The sequence below is a fragment of the Cibotium barometz genome, chromosome 24, assembly GCF_041138505.1.
Source record: "Cibotium barometz isolate CiBa-2024 chromosome 24, ASM4113850v1, whole genome shotgun sequence".
Taxonomy (NCBI): domain Eukaryota; kingdom Viridiplantae; phylum Streptophyta; class Polypodiopsida; order Cyatheales; family Cibotiaceae; genus Cibotium; species Cibotium barometz.
The window spans coordinates 23,115,073-23,126,044 of record NC_141069.1 but is presented as its reverse complement, the minus strand read 5'-3'; the positions used below and the strand labels follow the sequence as shown (position 1 = coordinate 23,126,044).

General features: G+C 41.5%; 1 protein-coding gene across 1 annotated transcript; it reads left to right on the top strand.

The window, feature by feature from the left end:
- The first annotated feature begins 1,259 nt into the window (after positions 1 to 1,259).
- Positions 1,260 to 3,756, top strand: LOC147625039 (putative xyloglucan endotransglucosylase/hydrolase protein 5). The gene is made up of 4 exons (XM_086818271.1): positions 1,260 to 1,866; positions 2,124 to 2,224; positions 2,397 to 2,590; positions 2,900 to 3,756. The coding sequence occupies exons 1-4, from the start codon at positions 1,698 to 1,700 to the stop codon at positions 3,501 to 3,503; spliced, it is 1,068 nt and encodes a 355-aa protein (XP_086674397.1). The 5' UTR covers positions 1,260 to 1,697; the 3' UTR covers positions 3,504 to 3,756.
- The last annotated feature ends 7,216 nt before the right edge of the window (positions 3,757 to 10,972 follow it).

Sequence of the window (10,972 nt, the reverse complement as noted above, 5' to 3'; positions counted from 1 at the left end):
AATTGGAATGACCATTTTGAGCAATTATGGACAGCGGGAGCAACACGTTAGAACTTAGTACATGTTACCCCGGAAGAGTTGTTGTTTTTGGCGTGTGTGTTGCTTCACACACACCAACGCAATGGTGCTAAGAAAAAGGGGTTGGTCACTACCCGCTCAAACTCTATCCTGCCCAAGAACAATCGATGTCCATGACACTCAAGCGCTAACATACCCAAGAACAATAGAAACTCAAACTCTATCCTACCAAAGAACAATCGATGTCCATGAAAGCTTAGCCCCAGAAACATGCTCTAAGCCTCTATGGTATCTTCACATGGGAATCGAATGTGCGAGTGTGCACACTTAATGGGGGGCAAGATGTGCCACGTCAGACGGAGAAAAGGGGAGAGAGTAGCAATTACGTAAGAGTGTGGGCCACGTACTGTGCCAGCTAGGCACATGAGGGGGGCACCGCGAGCTTTGGTGGCGTACAGCTCACGGCCACGCTACCCCCCTGCCATGCAAACAAAAAATAAACAAGCAACGCGCTACTCTCTGGCCCGTTCCCATCAATCAGTGCGGGCCCCTCTCTTTTTTTTTTCTTTTGGGTGAAAAGACTGGAATTATATTAGAGAAGAGAAATGGGGAGATCTTTACAAAATAGCTTTAACTTGAGCTGGTTGAGCTCTCTCTCACCAAAATGCCTTTTTTACGTAAACGAGTTCACGATTTCTACCGCCTGGATTTCGAATTATAATTTAAATCATTTGATTATTTAGATGCTCTAGAAGTGCGAACAACACATGAAATACACTGAAAACAAGAGAAGCGAGAGAATACATATATATGCAAGGTGGAAAATTATGTTTTGAACAGAATGCATTGTTTATTTTAGAGAGAGAGAGAGAGAGAGACGTAAAATATATATGCAAGGTGGGAAATTATGTTGTGATAAATGCATTGTGTGTGGAGCAATGTGGAAAAACGATGCACCCAGGGATTTGAATGGGTTTATAAAAATTGATGATAAAATCGAGAAAAGGCATGATGATGATGATGGTGTGATTTAGGGGAGGGTGGGGTTGTTGTCAGTACACAGTCTCCACTGTACAGAAGAGGAGAGAAGTCGGTGTGTCTCTCTCCTCCTATTGCTATTAGCCTGTCAGTTCTGATATGGACCTGCATGTGTTCTGAATACCATCATCCATGCTTGCTTCGTAGCGTGGAAACACAATATAATAAACGCATAAATCAGAGGCACACTGGCAGCAACGTGCACAAACTCTGTAGCACATATGCACTTGCCTTGCTCCATCAGGGCCTTCTCTTCTTATACTCTACACCATAAACCCTGTTTTTGAACTCACTGTGAGACCCATTAGTATACATACTTATGCGCTGTTTCCTTACCAGTGTATGTCCATAGCCTTCCTCTCTATTTTACACCCACCATTGCTCGCTTACTAGCCAAATCATACAGTGAGATCCACCACTATTGCTCACCAAACATCCCATTTATTGCTTACTCAACACCCACCGTTGCTCACTTAGTACCCAATATAGTGAGATCTAGCTATCCCAATACCCTACCATTGCTCACTAAATATCCATTTATTGCTCAATTAACAGCCAATATAGTGAGATCCAGCTCTTCTGTACACTGACCGCATTTGCTTCATTTTCAACAGTAAAACCCCTTCCTTCCCCTCGTTGCCATGTCTTACCTCGCCTTGCTCATCTTCTCCTCCATTGCTTCTCTGTCACTGCTTCCTTGCATCCTCTCATCAGACCTCACTTCCCTCTTCTATACCATGTCTACCCCAGACCATGTGCAGTACGTTGATGATGGCCAAGAGATTCATCTAGCTCTGGACAAAAAAAATGGTAATTGATCTTCTCCTTGCATGTTTGGTTAACATTTAAGCATTGCTAATACAGGTATAAAATGTTCAACTTTTGCAGCAAATTACTGCGTTGTTGTGGTTTAATCCAAATAAGCCTGCTTAATTACATGCTCTTAGTTTTAACTCTTTCTTCGTTTTTGCATTTGGTTCTCGCCTTGGTACATTGCTAAGTGTAGTTAAGCGTAGGTTAGCCTTGCCTCCGATTGATTAACTCCTTGGTTTTGCAAATTATTCTAGCTTCTGGGTTCGAATCCTATGACGCGTACCTTTTCGGCCACTTCAACATGAGGATAAAGCTGGTCCCTGGGGACTCTGCAGGAACTGTGACAACCTATTATGTGAGTTAAGGTTAATCATACAGCTCAATATGTATAATCATCACCCAATTTCTATGTCACAAACGAGTCTATGACAAGCTTTGCAGCTCATGTTGTTGCTTAGTAAAGTGATTAGTATTGTGTTTATTTCGTGCATTATGAAGCTAATCATATAGTTAATCTTGTGATACAGTTCTCTTCTTTGGGATTAACGCACGATGAGTTAGACTTTGAGTTTCTGGGAAATGCATCCGGGCAGCCTCTCATATTGCAGACGAATGTGTATGCGAGTGGAGTAGGGGGTAGAGAGCAGCGCATTTCCTTGTGGTTTGATCCCACCGCTGATTTCCACAACTACACTTTACTGTGGAACCAACAGCAAGTTGTGTAAGCCCTCTCAACACGTCGCTTCTCAAAACTATTGTGGTAATTTGTGCTTATCCTTAGGTGAAAGGGTGATACTTTTCAAATACCTTGATGGGTGCAATGGAGAGAGATCAACTCTCAATTAGTCTTAATTTTGTGTTTAAGCAGAATGTAATATTGTCTGTGGGTAGCGATCTCTTCTCACTTCTTTTTTTTTTTCTATATTAAGGTTGGGCTTTCTTTAATAAAAAAAACTAGGTTTGGTGGGCAAAAATATATGTAGATTTTGAGGTTTTTGTTTTTGTTTTTGGACCGTTGGCTGTGGCACAGATTCTTTGTGGACGACACGCCCATCAGAGTTTTTCCAAACATAGAGGCAGAGACTGGAGTGCCTTACTTGCACAACCAATCCATGAACGTGTACGCTACGATCTGGGACGGCGACAGCTGGGCGACGGAGGGCGGTCGGATGAAAATCAACTGGACGCACGCCCCTTTCGTAGCATCGTACAGGGACTTCAGCGCAGACGCGTGCAGCCAGACGGCAACCACGTCAGCATCCGAGTGTGCATCCACGAAGTGGTGGGACCAGGTGGCTTACCAAGCTTTGGACTCCACCCAGCTTGGCCGATTGAAATGGGTGCAAGATACTCTGATGGAGTATAACTATTGCACCGATTTTGCTAGGTACAATGTCACCCCACCTGAATGCCTTTACACCTCCGCCACCCTCTCTTCCTCCTCACCTGCCCCTTCTCCTACCCCTTCCACCTCCTCAACTGCTCCTCCTTCTTCTTCTTCTTCTTTTGCTGACAATGCCTCCCCTTCGCCTTCCCATTCACAATCCAGCTCACCCACACCACCCCATCTTACCCTCTTCTCCTCCCCCTTCCTCTTCATAATCCTCTCCCTCCTCTTCTATGCTTATCTCTAGTGTCCCCCCCCCCCCCCTCCCCCCCCCAAATACAAAAAGATCCTCTTCCATGTTTATCTCTCTACCCCCCCCCCCCCCCCCCACATTAAAATAACCCTCACCCAGAACCCACATTAAACTTTTGAAACTTCCTCATCCCTCTCCCTCTCTCTCTCCCCCCTTTGAAGTAAAGAGAAAAACTATGAAGCTTAAGGCTATGAGGCTTTCAATTCATTCTTTGAATTCTTTTGAAATTCACTATCATTTTTTTGAGTAATATTTGTAACCTTTGTCCCTACAATTTGAGTCCAAGTTAACAAGCCTTACTTGTGCATTATATTGTAATGTCTTCAAGTGACTTTTAAGATGCATTCTCTTGCCTTATTTTGGTCTTTTGTTGCATTGCACTTGTTTCTTAAAAGTAGATAGGTATAACAGTGTGGGAATCTAGAGAAAATGATGTATTTAGTTATTTAAAAGCTTCTTTGCTTACTACTCTTCCTTGTCTTGTTTGGCAAGGCAATAAGACCTTTAACCTCATCCTTTGCATTGTTTTGAGTATTTATTACTTTTGTGACTTCATCTATTGTGAAACATCCACGGAATACATAAAATCTTCTCATTTTATACATTGCCTTGAGTATTTATTATTGTTTTGACTTAATATATGTGTAACTTACACCTAATGCTTTGAATCAAGACTTAAAAATGATGTCATGCAAATACATCATATCATACTTAGATAATTCAAATATTACTTTTGATTGGTGTAATATTTATCTTTGGTCTTTCATAAGATTTCTTTTAAAGGTAGCTAGATACTAGAATAATTTTAAGGCCTATGAAAATTGTGCTTTCATTGTCCTTCATCAAAGGTGAGAAACCTCTAAACCTCACCATTTTTATTTTTATTTTCGCATTTTTCAATGTAGTATTGGTATTTAGCAATGGCTATGGAGTTTATTTCAAATTGCATATTTCACTTCATTTAATTTTCCTTGTTTTACCAACGATGAAATTCATTGAGTCTTAAATTTAGAATCATTGTATGCATGCCAAGTATTGCACTTGTGTGTGGATGACGTTCATGTTCGTGAATGAGCTTCACTCATGCTCGTGAACGAGAAGTGCCTTCTCGGGGATATAGATTTAAAGCATGCTTTTTAGATTGAGCTTTTTTTGACATCCATTCTCTCTATGTCATCTATTATCCTTGTCCTCTCTCTTCTCCCCTCATCCTCCCTTCTCTCAGCCCGCCCAACCTTGCTCACTACACTCTTCTTTCTCTCTCCTGTTTTTCTCCTTTCTCCTCTCTCTCTCTCTCTTCATTCTCTCTTCTCGTTTCTCTTAACCTTCTTCAACCACTCTTCTCTCTCCTCTCTTTCTCTCTCCTTTTCAACCACTCTTCTCTCTTCTCTTTCTTTCTCTTCTTCTTGTTGAGATATCCAGGTCATCTAGTGAGACGGCGGACATTGACGACCTGTTTGGGAGATAGACCCCACATTTACACCACTGGCATGGTTGGTGAGATCATGGGTGATATGCGGCCAGTGGGATGACAGGCTGTGTGACAATCATTCTAGAGACTGGCATAGTCATAGCACCAGTTTATTTAGTTGGGTTCACACTATAGAGAACATTAGTATGTATTAGGTTGAGTACTTTTTTATATGAGAGTACTCTTATCTTTGTATATGGTGTGTTGAGTGTTGTGTGAAGAAGAAGAAGATTTTTAACCTCTCACCTTGTGTGCTCTCTTTTAGGATTTTGTGAGTGTGTGCTTGTAATAAGAGCTCATGCTCTCTTCTTCCCTATATCTTTTCATGGTGTCAGAGCTTGGTTCATGTTAAGGGCTAGCAAGCAGCAAGAGAAGCACAGGAAGCGGTACGAGGGTAAGAGCTTCAACTACTCTTACCTATTTGTGTTGGTGACTACACCCTTGTCGGGAGCTCTACAGGAGGCACAGGTAAACCATCTCTGATTGAGGAGCTTTCTTCACGCGAGAGTAAAGCTATAAGATAACCATAACGTCCTACCGGATAAAAAATTTAAAGGTCGAGAATGCCTTTTGGGCGCGTTAGAACCTCCGTTTTTTGAAAAGTAGGGCGCTTGAGAGCACTGCGTGTGGGTAAGTCATCGATTCTATGTAGAACTTTGTTTTAAGAACTGCAGGAAGATAGATTGGTTGTGCAGACATTGTGTGTTGTAAGAGGAGGTCAAACAGTTGCCATTGGGTGTATGTATGCACATTGAGGTCATTGGTTGTGACATTTGAGTGTAATACAATACCGCTGCAGAAAAAACAACAGTTTGTGCAGGACAAATCAGAGTGTTGTTTTTGGTAAATTTGTGTGTGGTAAGATATCAAATGATGGCATAAATTAGATTGTTGCTGAGAAGCTTGACAAGAACAACTTCCATGCTTAGAGGTTCATGTTGACAAATTTCCTGATGGAAAAGGGTTATTGGGACTACATAGAAGGTAAGCACTACCACTACCACCACCTCTCAATCTAGTCCACTTTCTCCCCTCAAGTCCAACATAGCTTCTCCGTTCTCTCTCTCTTTCTCTCTCTCTCTCTTTCCCCACCCTCTTCCCTTTCTCGCTCTCTCTCCCTCTCTTTCCCCACCCTCTTCCCTTTCTCGCTCTCTCTCCCTCTCTCTTTCTCTTCCACCCTCTTCTCTCTGTCTCTCTCTCTCTCTCTCTCTCTCCTCTCCTCCCTTGTCCACCCTCTTACCTTTTCTCTCTCTCCCCTCTCCCTAGGCTCCCTTTCCTCCCCTCTTCCCCCTCCTCCCTTTGCAATGTGTCCTAGAGTTGGTCAAAATTAGATAAGTGGTATGTAGGCTACCTTAACCCAATTAAAATTGAACAAGGCTTGGTATGCATGTGGTAAGACGAAGGTACTTGCAAGTGCATGCTTCCATTTGAGGTCTCTAGTCTGAGGTGTTGGTTAGGTGTGTTTTTCAAATTGTTCTCTAGACCCTCTATCCATCAGCAAACAACAATCCTACATTTCGAAGATCATAACTTTTGATTTGCAGCTTAGAAATGGGGTGTCTTTGTAGTCTTAAATTATCTGTAGATTTTAAACTTTCCAATGATGTGAATATTATACAAAATTGGGCACTATAGCAAAATTTATTGCCTCTATTAGATGAATTCTAGTGCCTTTTTAGTGAAAACTGTCTCCTTTTTCCCAGTTTTTGCTCTAGCTATCTGTTGCTGACATAGTAAATTGCTCTAGCGATCTGTTGCTGACATAGTAAATTGGGTCTGATTAACTTGAGATTTGGCATGTGGCTAAGACCCACTCATTGTCTACATCCATATACTTTTAGTTCCTTCATCAAAAGATTAATAAGATCTCTTTCCTCTTCCTCAGCAAGGTCAGTCAGGTTTCGGATCTTCATCGGGTTCAGTAAGATCCACTCACTTGACCTTCGTTGGGCCTTCATAAGAGGGTCTTGAATTTTTGTACTTAGCCCTCTTCGCCTCTTTGCTATATATAATGCACTCGCCTATGTTATAGTTATGAAAGTACTTATGTATTTTTGATGTCTTCTTCCTAAGTCTTTCTTTTGGTTTCTTTTTTTTTTTGGCTTCTTTCAGAAGTCGGTTCTTTCAATTTTTTGTACTTCTAGATAGCTTCTCAGATGGAATTATGCCCGAAGTTAGTATCGTTTGGTTTGTCACATTGTGGGGCTTCTTCTAGAGCCCTCACAACCGGTGTTATAATTGTAACTCATCTCCTAGAGTTCTGATTAGCTTTTTGTATGCCTTTGTATCTCCCACATATTGCAGCTAATGACCCTCCTTACCTAAATGTACGATGTTGGCCAAACTTTTATTAGCTTGTTCCTAGTTTTACTCAATTTCTTTTTCGCTTGTCTGATTCTCTTATAAAGTGCCTCATCAAAGTCACTCCCATATAAAGTTTCATATGTTGGAATTGCTTCTAAAGGTACAACATTCATCGTGTAAAGATTACCTTCCATATGTCCATCCTTCTAGAACCTGGTTCCAATTTTTTGAGAAACACCATCCATAGTAGCTAGGAGTTATATCTAATTTTCATAGTTAAAAGGATAAGGAATGGAAGCTTTTTGTTTATCTTGTTCTTTTGTTTCTTCCGCAATCTTATTAAGAGCGATATCCCTTTTTCCATTGATGACCTTAGTCTTCTTGGAAAATATTTCTTTTTCCAAGTGAGCAATCTTTCCTTTACACATGAGACACACACTTCCCTCGGCAAAATTCTGAGAATAAGATGTCTCTACAAACTTTCGAGAATAAGATGTCTCTACAAACTTTCAAGAATGGGACATCGTATCTACGTCTAAATCTCAAGGAGATCGTGAGTGGATAAGTACTGTAATTAGCCAAATTTACTTTAATCATTCGCTCATTCTTCTAGAGGTAGCTATTGTTGGTCATGGATCATTAATAAGTGTCTCATGAATTGTCTTCCCAGGATGACATCATAGTTTGTTGGTATGAGAAAATCTATGATAACAAATGTATGATTGAAGCTATGCCACATGTCGCTATGCACATCTTGCTAACTTTTCCAAATGGTTTCTCTAGGGAACCATCGACCATCTTGATTGATACACCTGTGGATTTGAGAGTTGGTCTTCCCCATTTTTTCCAATAAGCTTTGGTATTAATGCTCACTCCAGCTTCGCCACCATCAAGGATGACTGAGATTTTATATCCTTTATAGGAAATTGGGAGTGGAGCATGCATATCTTTGCCTTCATAATATTGGTACTCTCCAAGCTTGTTGATAAGAATCTCATGAATACTCCCTTCTAAATCAATATAGTGATCTATTTCATTTTGAGTCTCTTCATCCTTACCCTTGACATGATTGCCAAGCAAGCTTTTGACATTGTCCCACGTTGTGGGCGTGCCTTGCAAAAGTTGGCCCAAAGGGATGTTGATTGGTGTAGACAGTATGGTCCACAATAATTTCACATCCCCATGCTTGGCATGTTTACTCCTTAATAGATTCTTCTTTGGGAACTAGATAGATAAGGCCATGAAAGGACCAAGGTTTTCACATCTGCTTCCTTGACTCTGATCTAATGGTAGCGAGCAGACCTTAAATCTATCTTAGAGAAAACCTTGACCCCATGAAGCATGTCAAGAAGCTCCTCGATGCAAGAGATAGGGTACTTGTTCTTGACAGTGACTTGATTTAGCCCCTGATAATGTATTCAGAGACGAAGAGTGCCGTCCTTCTTGTTTTGGAAAAGAATAGGTGCTTCCCAAGGAGAGCTACTAGGGCATACAAATCCCTACTCAATGAGTTGATGAAGTTGCTCCATGAGCTCAATGGCTTCAGGGAGAGACATCTTATAAGGTAACTTGGAGACAGATTGAGCACTAGGAATTAGCTCGATCTGATGGTTGACTTCTGAAGGGGGTGGTAGTCTTGTAAGCTCATCAAGAAAGATGTCAGAGAATTCTTGGAGCCAAGAGGGTTCTAATTCTTTACTAGGTTCAGCAACTTTGTTGAGCTTGACAAGGGAAACTTGTTGTCCCTTACGTGCTCCCTTGATAACCTGTCTTCCTGTTGTCCCTTACGTGCTCCCTTGATAACCTGTCTTCCTGCGACTAACCAGTCCATCCCAAGGATCCCATCATAAATGCCTAATGGTAGGACTCTAAAATGGCCCCCATGAGTTTGTTCACTACCCAATTCAAAATCAAGGTTTCCTACAGAGTGATGAGATACTACTTCCTTCCCATCAGCTAACTCTACAACCATTTTCCTAGTTGGTTTTTGATCCAAGTTTAATTTTCGTAGACACCTTGGAGAAAGAAATGAATGGGTACTGCCACAATCAATCAGAAGCTGGAATGGCTTACCATGATGATGTGAGTAGTTGTGGTTTGAATAACTCCAAATTGTTCATTAGGAACTTGATGCTCTACCCCCACATGGATGGTGGCACGCTCTTCTTTGGCCATTTCCACCAAAGTTGGTTCTTCATTTATAGCACAGGCATAGGGCAACTATCCCACGACCTTTGCCACGTTCACCACCTCTTGCACCTTGGTAGATGGGGGTTCGATGGCCTTGATTTTCTTGACAACTTTGAGAAAAAGATGTCACAAGCTTGGGGAAATTATCTTTAAAGTGTCCAGGCTCATTGAAATGGAAACAAACAAGGGTCTCCCTACTAGTAGAAGCAGTATATGTGCGGCAAACAAAGACGTTGGTTGGCCAACCTCGACTGTAGTAGGAGCATTTGGCTGGGGCTTCTTGTAAGAATGGTCCTTGGGGTTTGATTCAGGGTGAATCTCTCATGGGGCCTAGCTTTGCCGCTAGACTTCAACTGCTTCACAAGAGGTTGGCTCGTATGAGAGTATCTTGCAATGTACTCGACCTCATTACATCGAGGCGGCGGGAATCCAAAGATTCATTCAAGCCTTGGCAGAAGTGGGCTACCTATTGGGAGGTAGTCATGGGTGAGGTATATTTCTTGAGAGTGATGAAGTTAGAGTAGTACTCTTCTCTAGAGTTAAGCTGAGTTGCCGAGGCTAAATAACTCATTCATCTCGACAGACTCATGAGATGGGCCGCCACATGTTCCGAGAAGATACCATTCCTCCAGAGCTTTTTTGATGTCATCCCAGGTTTGGGAGTGTTCGATAACTTCCTTATCGTCGCGGCACCATTGCTTCCACCAGAACTTAGCATCTCCAGTGAGGTGAAACCATGCAAGCATGGATTGGTTCGCAGCTCCAATATCGATGGCTGAGAAGTAATCATCCATCACTTCAATCCATACCTTTGCATCCTTCTCAATTTTTGAACATTCCCCTTTAAAGAAGGGAGGTTGCATCTATTTGAGTAGGAAATTCTTCTCTTGTGTATCTATGTATAGCGCATTGGGGGCATGAAACTGATCATTCTATTTGAGTAGGAGATTCTTCTCTTGTGTATCTATGTATAGCGCATTGGGGGCAGGAAACTGATCATTCTAGCCATCATTGTTTGCAAGATTAAATTTAGGTTCACGAGACTCATACTTTACAATACGCTCATGATATAAAAGTAAAACCTTGAAATCATTTTATTTCTCAATTCAAATATTTACAAGGACAAGATTTGGTCTTATCCATCATAAAAGAGATTTCTAGTCTTAACTAGGGAATAAGACTTGAGTGGTTCATGTAGGTGAAATATGGGGGTTCCACCGTGGTTTCTAGGGTACAAGAAACTAATGGTAGGGGAGGTAGACTATGGATTGTATTACGTTTCATAACATCTACTTGGTTGGCAGGTAAGACTTGCATTACTTTTTGGTCATACACCCAACAATTCTGTGGTATATGGTTCGCTTCTATGGTCACATAACTGTGTAGTCTAGGGGTACCCTTCTATGGTCACATAACTGTTTGGTCTAGGGGTACCCATGAACCAAAATAAGTAAACTAACTTCAGCTTCTCGATCCAACGAACCCACTTCAAATCGAT

Coding starts and splice junctions, on each gene's coding strand:
- LOC147625039 (XM_086818271.1), top strand. CDS start 1,698: ATGTCTTACCTCGCCTTGCTCATCTTCTCCTCCATTGCTTCTCTGTCA. Junction 2,225..2,396: donor GAACTGTGACAACCTATTAT/GTGAGTTAAGGT, acceptor CTTGTGATACAG/TTCTCTTCTTTGGGATTAAC. Junction 2,591..2,899: donor TGGAACCAACAGCAAGTTGT/GTAAGCCCTCTC, acceptor GCTGTGGCACAG/ATTCTTTGTGGACGACACGC.